At 35.6% G+C, this 22,330-nt stretch overlaps 1 protein-coding gene across 1 annotated transcript in view; it reads left to right on the forward strand.

Annotated features, from left to right (window-relative positions):
- Positions 1 to 2,736: 2,736 nt before the first annotated feature.
- Positions 2,737 to 22,330, forward strand: part of WWP1 (WW domain containing E3 ubiquitin protein ligase 1) — a 33,272-nt gene continuing 13,678 nt past the window's right edge. Inside the window, exons 1-12 of the mRNA XM_009952366.2 lie at positions 2,737 to 2,806; positions 4,290 to 4,428; positions 6,656 to 6,780; positions 9,652 to 9,789; positions 9,887 to 9,953; positions 12,087 to 12,268; positions 15,357 to 15,705; positions 17,437 to 17,532; positions 18,182 to 18,356; positions 21,283 to 21,337; positions 21,431 to 21,515; positions 21,610 to 21,738. Coding sequence (XP_009950668.1) covers positions 2,737 to 2,806; positions 4,290 to 4,428; positions 6,656 to 6,780; positions 9,652 to 9,789; positions 9,887 to 9,953; positions 12,087 to 12,268; positions 15,357 to 15,705; positions 17,437 to 17,532; positions 18,182 to 18,356; positions 21,283 to 21,337; positions 21,431 to 21,515; positions 21,610 to 21,738 — 1,610 coding nt within the window. The remainder of the gene's footprint in view (positions 2,807 to 4,289; positions 4,429 to 6,655; positions 6,781 to 9,651; positions 9,790 to 9,886; positions 9,954 to 12,086; positions 12,269 to 15,356; positions 15,706 to 17,436; positions 17,533 to 18,181; positions 18,357 to 21,282; positions 21,338 to 21,430; positions 21,516 to 21,609; positions 21,739 to 22,330) is intronic.

Consider the following 22,330-nt stretch of genomic DNA (forward strand, 5'->3'; position numbering starts at 1 on the left):
AAGAATGTAAGATAGACTATTGTTATAGAAGTATGTTCATTTTACAGGGGCAGAAACACAACATTGGGACACTGTTGACGTGGGATGCAGTCATGTAGTTATTGCAGAAACATGCAGCCCCTCAGCCAACCCCAAGCCTAGCTTTGTTTCATCTCCATCCTCTGTTGGGATCTCCCTGGCGTTGTACTAATTTCTCCCAGGCATCATGACCATTTTTTGTTGAAGAGGAAAGATGCAAAGCTAAGTGTGGTGAATTCTCACTTCTCCGTTATCAGGAGATTGGCAGTTAGCAGCTTAGTAGCAAGCAGAGCCAGAAACTCAGGTTAGGACAGGTGGCATGACTTGCAGGTAAATCAGCACCTGAAACGTGAAGTCTGAGTATATTAAGCAATGAACTGTCTACCTGAGGACTTTGGCACAGTTTATTTCTTTATTTCTGCATTTATTTTGCTTTATACATGCTGGGACTAGAGTTAAAAACAAAAAAAACCCAACAAAAATCCCACCCACCCAACCAAATAAAACTCAAAAAATCCAGTAAACGACTTCTTTAATAACTATTTTTTTTTTTTTTAAATGGAAAAACTGTGTCAGTGTAACCACCGATGGAGTGTCTGCTTTGACTGAATTAAAAAAGTTTCTGGGGTAAGGTTACAAAGAGAGCACCACACCTGAAATTTATTCACTTCATCATGCATAGGCAAGCAACAATGGAGCCAGAAGTGCACAAAGTGCTGCAGGATGTCATCAATATGGTTAATTGTATGGAAACAAGACCTATACATAGTAGAATCCTTACAATAATTTATAAAGACATGAGGAGTGACCAGGAAAATTTTTTGTTTGCTGGTTATCATGGCGAAGTGCTTAGAAGAGTTGTAAAAGTTAAAGATTAATTATGTGTTCTTCTTTCACAAAACGATAAATGTTCTGAATTTGCTGACCTGTTCTGTGGTGACAAGTGGCTGTCAGTAGTATGCTGACTAACAGATATTTTTAAAAAAATAAGGGCACTTAGTGCGTCCCTTCAAGGTGAAGGTGAAGTTTTAACAATGAACAAGAAGGTGACTGCTTGTTGAAAGAAACTTGTGCTATGGAGAGAGCATTTTGAAAATGGATGATTGGAAATGTTTCCGTCATTGGTGGTGATGTTGCCAGAAAAGATGTGTGTCATCTATAAAATCTCTCATATCTGTACACTTAAACTTGGAAACAGAATTTTCTCACCTGTTTACAAGTCTTCCAAATGAAGACTTCAGGGGTTTTGAATGCATTTGTTAAAAATTAATTTGCAGTAACAACTGATTGATATTGGTGAAGACGGCCAAATTTGAAGAAAAACCTGTGTATAATTAGTGGATGGGAATGAAAAATGAGTATTATGATTTAGTAAGTGCGGCTAGTGCTGCACTTTCGTTTGGAGGTACATATCTTTGCAAACTGTCTTTTCCAGCTATGACAGCCATTAAAACCAAGTATTGAAATAAACTGAATTTAGAACCAGACCTTCAAATCACTGTATTACAAAGTGTTAAGCCAACATTTTAAAAAATGAAGCGTATTCAGTCATATGGCTCTCGCAAATATTACTAATTTTTTCGCGAGAATAAAATTTTTTTTGTACTGTTAATAGTAACAATTATTAATAGTTAATAGTAACAATTTTTTAAAAACACTGTTTATTTCATCCTTAGCTCATCCTTTTTAATTTCTGTTTTTACATGTTTTATAACATACAGAATATATTAGTGCAGAAGTACCTATATACAATTCATGAATAAATATACACCTATTGGGGGTGTGTGCTCAAAAGTTTTTTACTGATAAAGGTGCATGATCAAAAAGGTTTGGTGACAAATGTTCATATATTATTGATAGCAGTATTCTATCCCAAAATACCAGTATTCAATATTATTGATACCAGTTAATGTTCACAGAAATAAATATGTAAATTCATACAGATCGTGGAAAGTGTATGTTAAATGTACGTATTCTTTTCTCATGAATAATAGTTGTCTGATAGAAACAGAGAATATTTTACTTCTAGCTTTGTTTCAGGTGTAGTAATTCAGGAGGACAGGAGTGTTGTCTGCATGTGCTTCAAATGGTGGGATGCCCCAGCTAAGATCAGAGCCACACTGTTTTATTTGCTGAATGATAAGATGAGGTGGTACTTGTAAAGTGCTTAGTATCTCAATAGATGAGGGAATTGATTTTTGGGTGGACAACAATGGGTATAGAAAGCTGATTGCAAATCTAGGGTCAAAAGTAAAATATTTGTTGTCTGAATCACTTGCGTTACTGCCTGACCATATCATTCTGGGGACAGCTAGGTTTTCAAGTGAGTAAATGTTTCAAATGTTTTGTTCATTTGAAGTTGTTGGTGCTTAGCTCTTTTGAAATCAGACCATAAGCATACTTTCTGGGGATAGGAATGTTGATAATCACAGCTGAATTGTTTTTCTTGCCTTACACCGTTGTTCTAAACTATGTAAATAGATGCATTACTGAAATGTCTTGGCATCCTCAAAGGTAATGTGGGACAAATTTCCTAAGTAATTGGGTTTTTTAACTGGTGTTGCAAAATAATGTGTTCTACCATACCTAAGTAACATTTGGTAACTTACTGATTAGTTGAGCATTTTGTTTAATAGTTATAACTAACATAGAGAGAGAAGTACTTTTTAGTAAGCCACCCTTGTGCTTTTTTTTTAGGCTAAAGCCTAAACCTCTGTCATGGCCACAGCCTCACCAAGAACTGATACAAGTAACAACCATAATGGAAGATTACAGATGCAAGTAACAGGCAAGTAGTGATTTGTATCATGGTGATTTTTTACAGGAAAACCTGTATTCTAAAAAGCAATCTTTGAAATGAGTGTAAAAAATGGATCAGTATAGTTAATATTTTAATTAATTACCTGAATGTTACAGTTAAGAATATAACATATGTAGTTGGATTGAAGATAGGTAGAGGTTATACAGTGAGTTGGATGGTGTTTCAATGATCTCTTCAAATTAGAAAAAAAATTAGAGTCACTACAACATGGGGACAAATGTAAGGAATTTTACTTGGGAACAAATAATTAATGTCTCAAATTATATAGAGGGAACACATATTACTGAAATTCTACAAAAAAGATGGGCAGTTATAGTGAACCCCAAGCTGAAAATGGGTGCAATGTTATAGTGAAGCTGGAGAAGAACTGGAGGAGATCACAAAAATCTGCTAGCCCTTCGAAGATTAGGGTCTTTGATTACATATCAGGTAAGATATGTTGAGAATATTAGAGGTATTCTGTATTATCCTTAGGGCAGCAGGTTGGCTTACACAGCCATATGGAATAATTTAGGTTGGAAGGGACCTTTGGGGATTTTCTAGTCCACTCTTCTGCTGAAGGCAGGGCTGCCTTGGAAGTTAGATCAGGTTGCCTAGGGTATTGTCCAGTTGAATTTTCAGTGTCTCAAAAGCTGTAGATAACCAGCTTTCATGGGCAGCTTGTTCTGGTGATAAACCACATCCCTGTGGAGTTAGGCTGCTGTTGGTTTTTGTAGTGACTTCCTCAGCTGGGAGAGGAAGTGGGAGAACATATTTATATTCAGGAGCACTGAGGACCTCACCAGTGATTTGGAGGTAAAAAATAGTTTCTTTGGTCATTTGCTATTTCTTAGTTGTTGAATATTTACCTGAAACTTTAAGTTCATCTGCAAAGCTGTTTAAATAGGGGAAATCTGAGGGCTGATCTCTTACTTTTAACAAAATGATATGTTAAACCACAGGTTAACCGCACAGGTAATCTAGGCAAGGAAATGAAAAATGAAGCTCTATATACAGGCTTGGCTGTATACAGGGACTTTTTGAAAGAGGCCTGAACTGCATATGCTTTCATAACTACATAGAATTAAAAAAAACAAGTCTACTTGATAATCTCTCAGATATATCATACTTAGATATTTTTCAGTTAAGGGAAGAGTAGGAAGAACAATGAGAGAATAAACAAGAGAACCCATGTGATTTTCAGTGTTTATCCCTAAAATAATTGTCGTACTGCCTCTCCAACCCATCCTTCCAGTATGTGGTGAAAAGAATGTCACACTTGGTTTCAACTATCTGAGAAAGTAGCTTTTGAAAATAAAAGCTACCATTTTAGCATTGACCTCTTTCTGTTCAGCAGTAGAAAAGGTGAGGAATAACAGTGACGTGCTGTATTTCATATATTGTGTAGGCACTACATGTTCTGTTTTCAGCAACAGTATGCTGTTACAGATAAAGCAATGTATTTTGTTAGTTTCCAGTGCCAAACTGAAGCGAAAAAAGAATTGGTTTGGAACAACTTTCTACACGGAATTAACTGCAGATGGAGAAATTAAGAAAACAGCCAAATCAAGTAGTTCTTCAAATCCAAAATGGGATGAGCAGCTGACAGTGTAAGTAAATTTTTTTGGTTGTTTAATACTATTTATTAGGCAGCCATTGCAGGCAAATATTTACTAAGTTCGGCTACCTAGATAGTTTTCTCTGGCTGTTGATGACTAAATGCAGACATAAGATGATATTTATCTCAAATGATTTTTTTTCTCAATTCTTATAATGTTTTGATAATATTTTTTGTACAGAGGGTGTTCCTTGCACACAGTTGCTATACATGGTATACTCTTGATATTTGTTAGCACTGTGGACCATTCACGTTTAAGATTCCTCTCTAGAAGATGTTACTAATTGTAACCATTTAATTCTCAACTTTAAAAGGAAAAAAATCTCAGCTGCATGGGTAGTAGTTATGAGGAAAGTTACATTTTCCTTTAAATTTCCTAGTGAAGGCATACACACACAAAACCAGTTTACTGCAAAGTGACCTTGCAACTTCTGATATTTGACCTTTTTAATCTTCTTGTGATTTAATTTGGTTTAACTGTGCTGTAGGCATAGATATACCTGAATATGACTCTATGAAGAGCTGACAGTTTTGTACTGTGCGATTTGCTATATGCTAATGCATTAGTATATAAGCAAGATGCTACTGCCTCAGATTTTGGTCTTCAAACATAGCTACTATCAGGTAGCATTGAGCATGGGCCAGTACATTTTACAGCATCTGACCTGTCTTTGTGCAATAGCCAGCTTTGTTAGTAGTGGGAACCATGCCAGGTACCTATAACTAACAGTCCTGGAGAGTAGGGGTTTAGCACAGCTTATTAGCCCTTTGCAATATTGCAAAAGAGAATAATGCAGTCTTGGACCTGATGATTTCCAGGAGTTATTACTAGCACAAGTATAGAGCTATCAGAATATTCACCAAGAGTTTCTGTTGAGGAGGCAGGTTTGGTTTGGCAGGATTTGGTGAGCTGACAGAAGTGAGGTAGTTTGGCGTGCACAGTACAGCCAAACAGACTCGTTCCATCATCAGTATTACTTACTGAGGATCTTACCCTTACATATAAGGTGTTCTGGCCCCCTCTTCCTCTGACTATTGGAATGGTATTGTTGCTTCTGTTGCCCAGTCTATTTGAGGATAGAAGGAACTCTCTGGCCTACCAAATTCCCCTCACTTCTGTGGATCTGCATGAGCACCAGCAATTTATTCTCCATGTGTAGGTGGTGGTTTTTTTTTCTTTTTTCTTTTCTTTTTTGAGTTGGTCTTTTAAAGACTTCCATTAGAAGGCAACCTATTCAAAATGCAAAAATACATTTGCTCATGCATTTCAGCAAAAATAATCTGTGTGTCCAACGCATTCAAGTGACAATAAAGCTAGCCCTGTTGGTGCGAGGGTGGGGGTTGTTTTTAGTATTGTTTTCATCAATGTTGATGTAATTTCTTTATCCAGTATTGATGGATATGTACTCTTTGACTTTTTGCGGTACAGTGGTTCTATTTTTCATAGCCAGGAGCACTCTTGAAGTACTAGACCCTGTACTACAAAACTTACTGTCTAGGACCTACAATAGCTCCCTCTTTTCCTTCTTGAGCAGGAGAGTGATCACTGCCAAAGGTTATCATATTACTGTAATTGGGTCCTTTACATTTCTGCTTCCCTCCAATTTTTACTTTAGCTTCATCATTTGATTTTCCCCCACTGATTTCTGTGAGTATGCATTATGGTTTTATGTATATTTGTAGATTCACAGGTAACGTTTTATCAACACTTTCATGGCAAGCTGACACCTATTGAGTGGGTTCATCCTGCTTGCAAGTAGCTTATTGGTTGCTTTTTCCTTTTTTTAAAGATATTTAGTATTTTTCTTTCTAGTGACAGACAAATATACTTACCACCTTTTTCTCCACATTTAATAATGTGACTTTTTAATTAGAATTCTGGAATAGTAGGGAATAGGGAAAAAATGTCTTTCATAAATAAAGTAAGATAAGTTTTATATAACTGAGATTTGAGCTTAGTGTAGGTTATTCTGACACTTCTCAAATTCCTTATGCTGTCATAGTAATGTGCTTTAAGTTTGATTTTAAGCATAAATATCAGTGTTTGCAGTTCTTTGTTAAAAATTTTCCCTTGCAGTACAAAAACTTTTTAAAGTTAATTAGTGTGGAAAAATACTGTAAGTATGAGAAAGTGAATTAAGTGCAAACACAACTAATAACAAGAATGAATACTTTAAAATCTGTATATATTTTTTTTTAAAAATGTATTTTATATGCAGGAATGTGACTCCACAGACTACGCTGGAATTTAGAGTGTGGAGCCATCACACTTTAAAAGCAGATGCTTTATTAGGAAGAGCCACTGTAGACTTGAGACAAGCTTTGGAAATACACAATAGAAAATGTAAGTTATGAAGGATATTTTGAGTAAAGTAGAATTATTATTACTAACCTATATATCAAACTGGCAACCAGACTACTAACTATACCTGTAATTACAACTGACTTTCAGTTGATGTGTTTAGTTGTCTCTTCTAGAGATGTCTGTGTTAACGACAGCAATTTAAATGTAACAATGGGATATAATAATTTTGAAACAAACATTAAAGTATGAGTTACTACAAATTAAGTAAAGTGGAACCGATTAAATACAATATTTTATGGCAAACTAGTAACTAATTTGCTGAAAGATCTGTTTTAGACCTGGGAAAAAAAAGTCTAAACTTTCAGAAAAGCCATCTGTGTAATTTTTCATGTTTTCTTTCTCTAGAATCATTAACAGAAAGGCTGGATGTTTCCCCCTAATAATATAGCTGCTCAGAGAGCAGTAGGAACCACTGATTCATGAAATAATCGAGAACTTCCTTTTAGTATATTAGAGATTGTTGTGTTTTGTGTAACTTCTGATTTTAATTGTCTTTAATAGAATTAAAACAGGTCTTTATGTAATTTGCTTTTAAAAATTGTTTTTAATTGTACAAGAGAATGGTGAATCCACACTTTAAATTCCGCTCCAGAGTGGCAGTAGAATTCCAGCTAAACCAATTTCTCATCTTTCTCACAATATGGCATACAAACCTGAGACATCTGTTTAGGGAGGTGGGGGGAAATGAGAGCCAAAAAAAAGCTTCATTTTTCTGATTCCTACAGAAAATTGAAACAGAATCCAAAATCAAGTGGGATTTCTTCAGAAGTTTTATAAAGATTCTGACCAAGATTTTGTAGCTAAGAATAAAAATTGCTTCTTTTTAAAATAAAAAAAACCTGTATCGGAAGAAACTGGGTTGTAATAAAGGTAGCCAAAAAAGTAGTTAATATTTAAACTAATTCTAACAAAACAGTTAATATTTTATTACTGTAGATCCAGGAGATAGAGGATCCAGCAGCTTGGCAAGTTCTTTCAGGGAGTGAATGGTTGAGTTAGCTGTACATTGCACCAAAAGTGATTTATGTGCACTGTTTCCGATTTGGGCAAGTCAGGAGTTTGACACACACTGGAATATCCAATAATTCAGTGGTAGAATAGTCAGAGTGGTGCCCTTCAGTCATTCAGTTCATAGAATCGTAGAATACCAGGTTGGAAGGGACTTCAAGGATCATCTGGTCCAACCTTTCTTGGCAAAAGCATGATCTAGTTATTGATACTTAATCTAAAATGCCGCACTTGAAAGGCTCTTTACTGAATAAAATGTAAAGGGGAAGTCCTCTAAATTCAGAAACTTCAGAATTAGCGCTGTTGCTTTCTCCTGCTAAACACCACCAGTATGGAATTGCTGCCCACACCCTTCTCAGCTTTCTTACCAGCTCAGTTGGACTACAGCCAACTGTTGATCTGGTTTGGGGAGATAACCTGTTAATATAGCAGAAAGGAAACCAATTGCCTTTTGCAGAAATTATGATTAATAAATATATTGATTTAACAACTCAGTGATAAGCTAGTTTCTTTCTTGTCTTTCAGGTAGTGCCATTTTCCAAAATGCAGATTGCCAGATCGATAATTCTGTAGATTTGGGAGCTTTGTGCTTGCTCCAGCGATTTAAAGTACTTTGAAATCCATTGTAATATAGCAGTGAGTGTCTGCTAGTAACTGCTGCCCAATTACGCTGTCAAACTTGCTCTTTAAAGTAACATCTTGGGACTATCTGGCAATAGTTTATAGTAGCCTTGCCTGTTTTCATGTTTATTGGTCATTTACGATATATGATAAGAATGAAAAAAAAATTAAGGAAATACTAATTTAATGCATAGACGTGCACAGTGAGCTTTAACTTTAGCTTGGAATACTGTGATATGGAGGGAAATACGGTGGTGTATCTCAAAAAATTAATCTTTTAATCTGAGACCGCAAATATTAAAAGGCCTTAAGCATTTTAACCTGATTAATGTGAACTCTGACTGTTCGGATTTATGACATGTAGCTTTAACTGCTGTACTAGTAGTAGTTGACTTAGAGAGAATTACACAGCATCCACAGCATATTTTACTTCCAGATTATGTATGTCTCTCTACAAACGTGTACATTGCTTATCAGTCATACTGAATTCTTTTACTGTACCATGTACACATTTTTTTGTATATCTCAATTATCTCAAAGTTTCTTTTGGTGAAAAAAGTTTCTGATTTAATTTTTGGTTACTTGAGGTATATTCTCTGTTACTGTTAATCCTTGGAGTTGGGATCTATGAAAATGCTAGTAAGGATTTACTAAAAATAATTTTAAAAAATGAGGACTCTATGCAGTGTTTGCATTTGCTCCCTTAAAATGATGTTCTTTTCAGTGATCTCTTAGAATTAGTTTTGGAAGATGATATGAGAAATGAACATAAGCTCTGGTTGTAGAATGAGGTTCCCTATGACTTGTAATATTTGGATACGTGGTTCAATAGTGGTTTGACTTTAAGCCTTCTCGTGTTATGTAAGTAGTGCGTAATTTCAGAAAGGCTTAGTGGAAACAGCAACCCTGGAAAATCATTAACAATGAAGTACTGAAACCATGTAGATCCTGTACATACCTATAGAATATACTATGTAAATGGCCAATTATTTTTTCAATAAATTGTGCTTTTACCCACAGTGGATGTAAATTTACACAGTTCCTTAGTAATTTCTATGTTGATTTGAATCATCTGAATATCTCTCATGTTCAGTTTTGTACAACTAAATACATGTATCACATTTTTGTGTTGAAAGTATTTTTTAATGTTGTTTAGAATTTAATCTTTCCTTTATCCTTTCTCTCTTTCTCTCCCCCTGCCCACCCCAACTCCGTTTTTAGTGGAGAAGGTAAAGGAACAGTTGAAACTCTCTTTGGAAAACAAGAGTGGCATGGTGCAAACAGGTGAACTGACAGTTGTGCTAGATGGTTTGGTTGTTGAACAAGAATCTCTTACAAATCTCAGTTCATCAGCAACCAGTAAGTTAAAATAATTAAATCAGATAGTAATATTGTAATTAAGATTTCAAACAGATGTAATAGAATATTTCTGTTGAAATTGTTTCGTTCTGTTCAGTAGAAGTTCAGCAAAATGGTGAGGCTGTGCATGAAAGCAGAGATGCTTCAGCAAGAAGTACATCCAGGTTGGAATTTATTTTTTGTGTTTTACATTATATGAAGTAGATTAGCAAAGTTATCAGTTGAAATGTTTGGGTTGTTTGTGGTGTTTTTTTGTTTGTTTGTTTGGTTTTTTTTTAATTTTTTGAAGGCGATAGATTTTAACTGTCAAGCCCTAAATTATATTACTGCAGGTTTTAGAGACATTACTTGTGTGATAATTACATAATTTATCTTGAGAAGAATTAAATTTACAACTCTGTTCTTCCTCTGCTGCTAGAGTCTGCTTTCCACTACTTTGTCATTGCCTCTAGGATGTGTAGCCCTCTGAACATAAAAATTCAACTACTTGGAAGTTACTAAATGCTGCAGCAGATATTATGGGAGCAGTGGTTCAGTGTGGTTTTGTGTACTTATTCTGTTTGTTTTCTTCTTCTGTTTAAGAACCATTTCTATTTGTGTCTACCAACTTGTTGCAATGTACCATCTGAACGGAAGGAAGAAGAAAAAAAAGCCTAAATTACTTCCCCCTCACCCAGTTCCTTTTTAAGGGTGTGATCAGGAATTTGTTTGAGAGACTGGTATTGAGTTTCGGAAGCACTATTCAGAACGCTGAGGCAAAGGGTTTGCCTGCTTCAACCTGAAGTGGCAAGAAAAAGGCTTTGGGATCGATTTAGAGCTTCATTCTTGTCTGTATCTTTATACCAGCTTAAAGACTGCCTGGAGAGGAGTAGATTGTTTACACCTCACTACTAATGAGTCAAATAGGTCAACATTCAGATCAATTTAACGTTACTGACCTGCTCAGTTACCTTGCAGCGAACCGCTTTCTGTTAAAGTTCTTGACACACGCTGGAGTGAAAAAAACATAAAATTGCAATGAATTTGAGTGACAGGGATGCATTTGTCCTTGTACACTCGATTCTTTTTTTTGAATACGTGGAGGTTTGTCTCTGTTCCCCCGTGAGTGCCCAATATGAGGGAGTGAGGATAAACAGTTGCTTCTTGTAGTTTTCATTAGAAAGGTTTGGGACTGTTAAAAGTGCTTTGAAACACATCTGCATACCATTTTGAAACAGTAGTGGCAATCATTTGTTTTCATTCATTGTTGCTGGAGGTGTAGCTTTTACTGGGATCCTGTTCTTGATGTTGGTATTTTGATTACAGCAGTTTTCCATGCAACTATCCAGCAGTTTTGATTTAAAAATAGAGAGATGAAGAAAAGTATAAGGTAGCTTCTGTGCATGGCTTTAGGAAGCAGATTGGGTTTGTAGTTAAGAGTCAAAAAGGGATATTATTTAAATTCTCTGTTTATACTACTGCTTTGGAGTTGGATAAGGTAACATGGACATGCTGCTTATTCCTTCCTTACTCTGCAAAGTGGGACTTGTAACAATTCTTACATTTTTTGTCATCTGTTTAACTTCTCTTGAGTTTTTAGCCTTTACTCCTTGAGGAGATGGGGAGTTGGCATTGAATATAATTTTCACAGTATGTGTCACTGATGGGTGGCTTTAAGCATTTTGAGATTGATTTAAGTATAAACAGTGTAACTGAACAAGACTTTCCATTTGCAAGCCCTTACACTACATTTATTTCCATGTGGCCTTATAAACACAGAGCTGCCTGTGTGTATCTGTCCTTAGAGTGTCCCACCCTGCCTATGCATAGAGAAGCTCATGTTATTTTCCTTTTACTGAGGGAGAGTTTAGTCACATTCTTAGGTTATGACTAAAATAATTTTTGGAGCTATGACAAAACCCCCCAATTGTTCCGCTTGCTTAATGAGAGAAAAAAATTTTCTGCTTATCGCTGCAGCACTGTGGAAGGGTCCCTAAGGCAGTTTTGGAAGATGTGGCAGGTGCATCAGTCTGCCCAACTCAATTCTAATATGTCAAAGATGAAGTGGAAATGGAAAATCTTACCTGTTTTAAGTATCTGAAATTCTCAAAACCAAAATTTGCCTTTTGTTCCTTAATTGTTTTGGTCTTGCACTTGACTGGTATCTAGGCTGCAAATATTGTTATAAATGGTTGTGAATTTATTTTCATTTCTTTATTTGTTTCTTTAGTGTGATTTAGTGTAGGTTTTGGTTTAGTTGCATAACTGTTTAACATGTTGTTTGTGGTAACCTAAAATGATCTTTTATTTTTACCAAGATCTGCTTGTGACATTTCTAATGGGATGGACAATCAAGTACCTTCCAACTCTGTAGTGCAGAATACGTTCTATATAGAAGCTGTTAATGGAGACAGCACACCATCTCCTACTCACGTTGCAGCCAGACCCAAAAATACACCAGTACCAAAACAACTTGCAGCTCAGCCTGTCAACAGCACTGGTAAGAATGGGAGAGTTATGAGAACATCTTCCATAAGGCTTTTTTAATCTGGTTGAAATGTGTCTGAAGTTGCCACTTATTCTATGCATTTTTTGTTAGATTTCAGAAATACTCAAAGGATGTTTCTGGGCTTGAGTTTATGATCTTGTTTGTCCACTTCTGTGAATTTTTCTGGAGTAGATCCATTCTTAAATGTACTAACTCATACTTTCCCGTCAGTTCTCTGATGAAGAAAGATGTAAAGCATCCAAAACTTCCATTTCTCTGTCCCAGATGACTAAATCATATTACTGATTGTCTGGAGGAAAAATCAGATTCCTTTCACAATAAATTTGAGTAACTATAGTTAAGTTTCTTTTGGCATTAGATATATCTGATTTTTAGTGCTGTCAGCGAACTGCTGTGCTGAGTTGAGATGTGTTGCAGACTCTCCTTGCCTCCCATTTTTTCAAAAGGTATTCTGTTTCAAAACAGGTATTGGCAAATACTAAATTTCATTTTCCTCTAAAACTCAAAAACTTTGGTTATGACTACAAGTAACATTCAGTACAGTAAAACAAGTGAAAAGAAACTTTTTTTTTGTTCCTCTGGCAAAACTTTGTATCTAATGATGACTGTGCTTTCTAAGCACTTTTTGCCTTTTCTCAGCTGTTTGAGAGAGATTACAGTGATAGCAGAGGAAAAAGATAACCTTAAATAGAAATGGGCAAGCTGTTAATAAAGAGAACAGAGACTGTCAAACTTTCTGTAGTAGAGTGGGAAATGTGGGTATGGTGGGAAGATAGCAGAAACAATTACGAACTTTAAAAGGTAATAATTAAATTAGGCCTTCTCTGAAGCTTTTCTCTATTTGGAGAACTTGTATTTGATTGCCCTGTCTTTTCAGTTGAAGGCCAGAGACCACCTATATTATTTAGGCATTGCTCCCTTTTTCATCAATAGCAGAGAGATCCATTTGAAATCTGTATTAGGGTGGGGTAATTGCAAAAAGAATTGATTTGTTCAAATAGTAATATTGATGAAATCATCACTGAGCTTGCGCTGAGGCACTGATACAACAGTTTTCAACTACTGTACCAGTTGGCGGAGACTTTTTTTAAGTCAAGGCATAAAACAGGTCTCCAGTATTTGTTGAAGATAGGCTCCCCCCTGCCCCATTGTGCTTAGCAGGATTGTAGTTTCATGTGATGTAGCCAGAATTCCTATTTTAGATCTAATTGGTGAGGTAATCAGCTGATGTAATGTTTTATAGACCTGTTTTGGAGATCAGTTTACTAGAAGAGCTGATGATTTGTCTGTTATTTTGCTTCTAACTTTGTTATGTAATCCCATTCACTCTTTTCATGTGGATGAATTGAATGGGTTTTTTTAACAAAAGCTGAAATTTCAGTTGGCTTTTTTTCTATTTAAGTAAAACTGTTGCTAGTTAAAGCAGAAGTTGAAGAAACTTGGATCAGATTGTCTGTAGTTATGATTTTTTTTTTCTAATGTCGTGCTTGACGTTTGCTTGAAATAATACAAATTCTTGACATGTCTTAATGTAGTTGACCTGTTTTGTGTGAACTGGAAGTAATGATGTATTACCCTGGAATAGTTGTGTTCAAAGAGCAATGACTTTACAGATCTAACAAATCTGCTGCTGCCTGTAAAACCATGCTTATGATTATGCATATCAGGAAGATATTTATGGCCCAGTGATAATTCCTTATAGAAACTGACTCACTAATTTAAATACGTTGCTGATGACAGTTTAATTGTTTGTAATTTTTGACCTGCTTTTCTGACCGTTGGGAAAGCCAGGCATTATATATGTATTGAAAGTAATAAGTGGAATCTAGCTTTTTTTTTTTTATTTGTAAGTGTTAAGAATTCAAGTAAATGAACTCTTTAAAATGAGGGACCGGCATTTATAGACACTAGTTTAGGGTTAAATTTTGCAAATCTGTATCAATAAGGTTACGAGTATAGAGCAATTGTATTGGCCTCAGTCCTTAGAATTGTAAGCTGATAGTATGCTGTTAAGATAGGAAATTACTTGAAGTCTATGTTGCTTATTATATTTAGTCTTGTACAAAATAGTTCCAACTCTAAAACGGGTACAAACCAATGAGTTAAAATAGAGTTGTCACTGTCTGGTCTTGATTAGTGGTGCTGTGAATGATGTTGCACTGCTTTTAATAGGGCCTTGATTTTAATGGAGGTCCTACTGACTGCTGTTACCCGATTTCACTTGTCTAAGACAAGATCTTGTGCTGAGATACTGTTCTCTTAAGCTCTTTAGATGATTGGTATTGATGTATTATTGGCCAAGTGGGCTGGGGAGTAATGAAGCCTTCTTAGCCCCGTTTTCCTGCTTAAATCTGTGCTTTAAACCTTTTATGAGATTATGCTTGCTTGAGTTGGATGACATTTGTATTGCTCTTTAAAAGACAGAAACTGATTTACTTTGTGATTCTAAAATAATTTTCTTCAGTCATTGAACTACATGAGTTATGTTAGCCAAATACTGATTTTAGTATTTTAATCCCACTTTTGGAGGAGGACTTTTTTTCCCAAGGCACACACAGGTGGTTTTTGCTTAATTGTAGGGTTCTGTGTCTCAACTCTGAAAAAGGAAAAAAAAATAAATCTGTAAGAACTACCTCTTAGTTTTCCAAATTTCATAGAGTTATTTATCTCTTAATATTTTTCTTTCATGTCAATACTAACCAAGATTCTTTTTTGAAGTTGATACACTTTCAAAGTTTCAAACAAATAAAGCAGTACTGTTTTCTGGAAGCGGATGGATACCTTTTGCTAATCTAAAGAGTAAGGTGTAACATTGAGTTGACCAAGACATGCAGAAACTAAGAAATTAACTTAGCAAGGAAGTGGAGAGAATGGCTTGCAGACTCTACACTTTAGCTTGAATTACAGCTTTAACTGAGGCAGGTACATTGTGGCTTTTTGTAATCTTAGACAAAAATGCTGCTTATGGCATATAGGTGCGGCTTAAACTTATTCCTTGCATGTCATTTACTCCAGAAGTTGGTCATTTGAAATTGTATCAGATTCTGATACACTAATGTTCTTATTTCCCATTTCTCAGTTAATGGCGAGTCATCTGCCTCTGCAGCAGAAACTGGTAATTCTTCTGTCTCTGAGGCTCTGATAGGTTCAGTCGAAGCTCCCATGTCTTCAGATTGCACTAACACTACATCAGAACCTCAGTCAACAACAGAAGCAACTAGTTGTTCTGAAAGCCACGCTTCTACGTTACCTGTTGTCTCTGCGGGACTAGAACCTACAGCTGCAACAGACTGTGCTCAACCTAATGCTCGAAACAGTATAGCAGCAGATTCAGCAAAACCAAGGGAATCCTCCTCCACCTCAAGTGCATCTGCAGAACCTGTACGACAGCAGCCTGGTAATGCCAGTACAGAACCTTTGCCACCAGGGTATGTGGGCTTGATTTTAATGCTATAATTGTGTTTTGTCTGAACGTGTGTATAAAGAAACAGAAATTTAATTCTCTACTGGGATTGCCAAATGCAGGTCAGTTGGCTGAGACAGGCTTACTTGGTCTAAAATGGGGTTTGTACTGCTGCTATAACTGGCTAGTAGCTCTTGTCCCAGAAAGTAACAACTGATTTGCTGAGACTGCATTGTGTTCTAAATAGACAAACTTTTGGGCATTATGGACATGAAGACTTTTTAATTTGATAATCAAATTTACTTGGGTCATAGTTTGTTACTACTTTGGTTTTTAAACTATGAGGATGTAGTAGGGACCAAAATACAGAGACGTGAAAATTAATAAAATAGTCTAGAAATGCTTGTAGGTGTTGACTGTGTAACAATGAGATCAATAATGTTATAGATAAAAGTACAGATTCTAGCTCAGAATAGCTAGAAACTTTTAATTCTACTAGACTGTTAGAAACTACTTCTGTAGTCCTCAACTTTAAATGCAAAAATAAAGATGTGCTTAGACATTAAATGAAAACGTAGACGTGCTCAAATATATGTATTGAACTTAATTTTTTTTTTATAGATGCTTTCATGTTTGCGTGAAAAGATCTCTTCAGTAACTAATTGGAAATACTGACATTTCTGTAATATTTTAAATATTAACTATTTTAGCATTTTCTGAACACAGAAATTGTTTCTTAACCCAAAGTGTATATAACTTGTGTCATTGTACCTGATCTTTCAGAGAGCCTATCTTGTTCCTTCTCACTCTGAAAGAGGTTCAGTAAGTTTATAGTGACACGTCACTTGAGTTTCTGCAGTTGGATAAACATTAAAATAAGCATCTAAAAAGACAGAAATTTTGTATATGTGTTGTTGAGGAAGAATTACAAAGTTTTTCATTTTTAGATGCTTTGACAATGGAAGCTCTTTATAGGTGGGAATTCCTGTGGTCATCCCTGCTCCGCGCACTTTTTGTTTAAAGTAATTACATACTTTCCCATTGAGGGCAGGGTCATGAGTTCCAGACATAGTGCACACTATGGCCAAATGCATTTCTTCATCATTCCTCCCTGATCACGTTTCTGTGGGGTTTTTTTTGTGGTGTTCCCCCTTCCCAATCTAGTTGAGTCTCCATTATGTTTAGCCCTAGTAACTCTGCAACATGCTGCTGCTCCTGTCTTATCTTCTTGTATTATTACGATTTAATCTTTTGAACTGCAGAAAATGTTTTGTAGGAATGTTATAGGATACTCTGTAATAGTGAGGAAATGGACATCAAATCGTATGAGTAGCAAGCAAGGTGTTCTGCCTATGTTTTTAGGAGCTAATTAATTATGTATATAAGAAAAACAAAGATATACGTAATGCAAGCAAGGACTTCAACTTTTCGTCTAACATTTATCCCAGTTTCTTCTCCCGTTTATTGCATTATGGCAGTTCTCGCCAGTATGAAACTTCAGTTGTTAATAATGTTTGGTCCTCTCTCCATCTTCAGTGTAAGCTTGCTTTGTAACTAAAACTGAAGAAATAATCCCCTGGGATCCCCAGGGAGTAATTGATCTGTATTCTAGTGTGAGTTTTCTTTGGTGTTTTACAATGAGTTTTGGATCACAGTATTTTCATTCAGTACCAAGGGACTTTTTTGGCTTAGTGGGAAATAAGTCTGAAGGAAGCATTTTCACCTTAACTTACATGAAATGTGTTTTGTCTTGAAGGTGGGAGCAACGAAAGGATCCTCATGGTAGAACCTATTATGTTGATCACAACACACGAACTACAACATGGGAAAGACCACAGCCCTTACCTCCTGGGTAATGTAGACTTTTTTGATTTAAATATGAGAAAGTTACTATTTGTTTGTTTGGTGTAGGAAAACCACCAGCGTTTATAAGCAGGTCGTCGAAACTGTTATTATACATCATGTATTAATAAATTCTAGCTTTCAGTTAATTATATAATATAATTATATTAATTGCAGCTAATGTTATCAGAATATTGGTATTGTATATGTGGCTTGTTCTGATCACTTGTTCAAACACAGCTGCTAAATTATTTTGTTCTTCCTTTGAAACTTAAGTGTTAAGTAATGCATATTTGTCCACCTTTATTTAGCTGTCACCACGAGGTGTAGTGCACTGGTTCCAAACCTCAGATTTCCAGGCAAAGTGTTTTCTGTGAAACCTGCTGACATCACTTGCGGTCACAGGAATTTACAAAGTTACAAATGAGGTGACAGAGAGCTGAGCATGCTATTGCTTGAAGTCTGTGTTTGCTCAACGTGATTGTCCTTCTACCAAACTTCTAAAGCTCGGGAGTACTTTTCTGTACTTTAGAAATTAAAATCATGCCTGTGACTCCAGTGCTTCATTCAAGTACTGTCTAGGAATTTAGTATAAAGAGAAAATTAGTTATGTATTATTACTGAAAAATTTAGGTGTTAACATTTGTGTTTCTTGAAAGCTGGGAAAGAAGAGTTGATGATCGTGGTAGAGTTTACTATGTGGACCACAACACCAGAACAACAACATGGCAGCGACCAACAATGGAATCGGTCAGGAACTTTGAGCAATGGCAATCTCAACGGAATCAACTGCAGGGAGCTATGCAACAATTTAACCAACGATACCTCTATTCGGTAACTTTCACATAAAATTTAGAAATTAATAGAGAGGTATAGGTATACTTTTTTGTTCTTTAACTTTTTCTGCAGTGATTTTATAACTATTTAACTGTATGTGTGGCGAGACGTTTGGCATCAGTAACTCAGATTCTGGTTCTGTTGAAAAATGTTAACAAAAATTATCCTTCAAGGCAAAAAGTATTCTGTCTGAGTCTGTTCCTTAACTTGAGCCTTGTGTACTGCAATCCACTTAAGACTTTTAATGTCAGTAGTAAGAGGTTAAACTAAAGCAGTCCTTTAACTAAAAAGGAACGTAAAAGCTGAATTATGGGCAGTTTGAACATTAAATGGCCTTCAGAACTGTTTTAGTGATTAGGAGTGTTCATTAGTACAGGTGGCAATTCTTTTACTTTGAGCTCATTTTGAAGCTTATGCATCTGTTTCAGCTCTGGAATTTCCTACATGGTTTTCCATTTCTGTCAGATAGTTGCTCACTTACTTCTGCCTGAAGAAAATACCATGAGTAGCTTTAAAGCAGGTATTTCTTGAGACAGATTTTTCTGTCTGTGACAGGATAAATAGGGTATATCATTTTTCAGAGTTAAGGATGATGGTGTCTGCATGTCACTGTCACCCTAAACAGTCCATTTTAAGAATTTTGCTTCGTCTCTTAAAAAAAGATCTAATTCCAGAGACTTTGTAAGTGACATGTAGCAAAGCTGGAGTGTTTTAAAGAAGAAACCATTGAAGTACAAGTCTGAAACAACTTCATTGGACTAGGTTTCTAAGCATCTGCGGATGTAACTTTGCTTTGAATTTGATGGACTTTATTCAGGTACCCCTCTGAAGTAAAGGATGCTGCACTATTCTTACATTTGATAGTTCTCAGCCTATCATTATCTAATTAGACATTATATCTCATCACTAGCAATAGCAGAAACATGCATTGCCACTAATTTTCTGAACTCCTGGAGCTATGCATCAATGTATCTTATGCAGTTAGAGAAAGATAGAATAGTTGAGGTTGGAAGGGACCTCTGGAGGACATCTGGTCCAACCTCCCTGCTCAGGAAGGTTTTTAAAATTTTTTTAATTAAATTAGTTTCTTTCTTCATTTAGTGATAACTCTTACTGAAAATAAAATGTCCCATCTGACCTTAGAATCATTAAATTAGGATTTGTTTGTGAGGCAGAGTATACTTGAAGGAAGAGAAAAGGTAACTCGACTGTTTGCATCTCTTTAGAATTCTGTTTCCTAAGTAGTGTATCAGTTGCATACCTAGAACTCACTTTTTCTTGGGGGAAGAAAATTGAAATTATTTTTTTTTCCCCCTTACTGTAGTAAAAAAAAATATAAGTATACTTCTGTATACTTTTATTTTGGAATTGTTAAGGTCAAACTACAGCTAACTTCTCTTCCTCTGGTGAAATACCAGGACTCTGCCTATATAGCAGTTTATGAGTAATTTAATTTTGGTGAAAAAGTGGATTCATACTTTTAGTGAGTAAGAGAACGTTTCAGTTACCTTGAATGGTTAAAGCTTAACTATGTGAAGGAAGAAAAATAGATAGGATATCGTTATTTTAGTTACTTCTATTTTTACCTGGGTTAATATATTGTACTCCTTTTGGTATTGCATCTGGTTCATCCCATGCCACTGCCTAGTGTTTCAGTGTGTTGTGTTAAATATACATTAACAAACAGCCATGCACAAATCCTTGGACCCATTAAGAAGGTTGGAAATCTCTGAATCGTGCCACCATTCAGTGGTTTGGCAAACAGGATTTTCTGTTGTGCGCTATTCTTTTTATTCTCATCACACAGAAGTCTTTGGTTACAGGGTCGTTGTGACTGTGTAGATTCCAACAGCAGAAAAGGCTAACTGCATTTGCTGCTGAGATAATGATAATCCTCTTCTCACATCTAGTATCTGGTGGCCAGAACAAAGAGGCAACTTGATTTTGAGTGTATCTATTGTATTTTCTTGCAATCCTTACTCAGTTTCACAGGAAAAACATAATAGCTTTTTTAGCCTGAATTTGCTGTTGTGAACTCTTAAGTGGATTTGAGATTTTTTGATTGCAATTGCTATATAAAGCAGTATTAGTAGCAAGGTGATCCTTAAGATACTCTTTGGAAAATGTAGATTGATTCCCATATGTCAAAATTCCATTCTGCACAAAAAAAAAAAAAAAAAAAAAAAAAAAAAAAGAATTTTAGTGTCTCAAAAAGTTTTAGAGGGTGGATGCTTTTAGTTATAAATCAGACCATGGATCCTGTAGTCTGGGGGATTTCTGCCTTTTAAATTTTATTTTTCCCATGCTCTGTATTCTTGGGAGCTGCTGGGGGACTTCTCCAAGGTTACAGTATATTACAAGCTTAGCATGGTTTTACATAATAATTTAATCTTTTTTTTTTACTTTTTTTTTTTTAACTATAGTTGGTATAATTTTAACCATCTCCATATTTAATAAAGGCAGCTGCATTTGCAAAGAATGACAGAAGCCCCAAAATAGCCAAATATCCAGGAAAGGTACCGTGTATTGAGAAAGCAAAAAACCCTATGTTGGCGGTAGTCACTGTGCTTGGAAATGTTAATAAACATTGGTTAAGTGGTAAAGCATGTTCTTAAGCAAGAACATTGTGCTTATCTGCTTATATATGCTTCCGCAAAACTGGTATGAACTAGTACCTCTTTAAGACCACTGACTCTTTCGCAAGTTTCCGGCAGGAAGGGAAGGGGAGGGTACATTGGATTGGAAACAGTGGAAGCAGATGCACAAATTGTATCTTATATTTGCTCACAAAACCAGACTAAAAATAGCATGATGTTTTTTCAGAATGGATAGTCTTCAGAACTAGTGGTAATCTTAAAACATGTCAAAGAAAAAAATATGAATAATATTTGGCCTAACTGAATGTCCTCTTGTTTTTAAATAGGCTTCGATGTTATCAGCAGAAAATGATCCACTTGGGCCTTTACCACCAGGTTGGGGTGAGTTAATTAGCTGTTGATTTCAGGAAGTGACCGTTACAGAAATTTGGAATGCAATTGTTGTATAGCGTTTTTTTTCCTTTTTTTCCCTAGAAAGGAGAGTGGATTCAAATGATAGGGTGTATTTTGTAAATCATAACACAAAGACGACACAGTGGGAAGACCCTCGAACTCAAGGGTAGGTGTGTATATTGACTGTGCAGATAAAAAGATCTTGCTCAATTCTTACATGTCATATGGGGGAAAAATAATGTCTGCAATTTTTTCTGCAGTTTACAAAATGAGGACCCTCTTCCAGAGGGCTGGGAAATCAGGTATACCAGAGAAGGTGTCAGATACTTTGTTGACCATAATACAAGAACCACCACCTTCAATGATCCTCGTACTGGGAAATCTTCTGTGTAAGTGAGCAATCAAATATATTTTTTTACGTTTTAACTTGTTATAGTTTAATAATGAAGTCTTCTCATGCTAGACAACAATCTATACTTTCAGCTGGAATTGAGCACTAAATTATGAACAAATTGTTGTCCTGTAGATTTAATCTATTTTTAAGGTTTAATTGTTAGTTTATCTATGACACATTTTTCTGTACTGCTCTGAAGTTCAATACTTTTTATGCATTTTTCAAATACCAAGATTGTAATTGTTTAATAAATAGAAAGGGGAAGCGAGATAAACTTGAATATTGAACTAATGTAACTAATAGTTAAATTTTTAAAGAAACAGCAAATGACTATAATGAGTGTTGCTTAGACTTATTCATCCTCTAGCAACATCAATGTCTAAACAAAGTAGTTCTAAATACTTTTCAAAAATGTTACATGCAAATCTTTTTAAAAATAGTTTAATCAGAAGTGTTGACCCATACTATGGTGGCTGTCTTAATGTCTTTTGTGTAGAGTTGGGTTTACTTCTAATGACATGTTGATGACCTGTATTCAAAGAGCTTATAGAGTATTGTACTAGAAATTCCTTCATAGTTCCACAAGC

Source organism: Leptosomus discolor, chromosome 5, assembly GCF_034619465.1.
Source record: "Leptosomus discolor isolate bLepDis1 chromosome 5, bLepDis1.hap2, whole genome shotgun sequence".
In the NCBI taxonomy this organism is placed as follows: domain Eukaryota; kingdom Metazoa; phylum Chordata; class Aves; order Leptosomiformes; family Leptosomidae; genus Leptosomus; species Leptosomus discolor.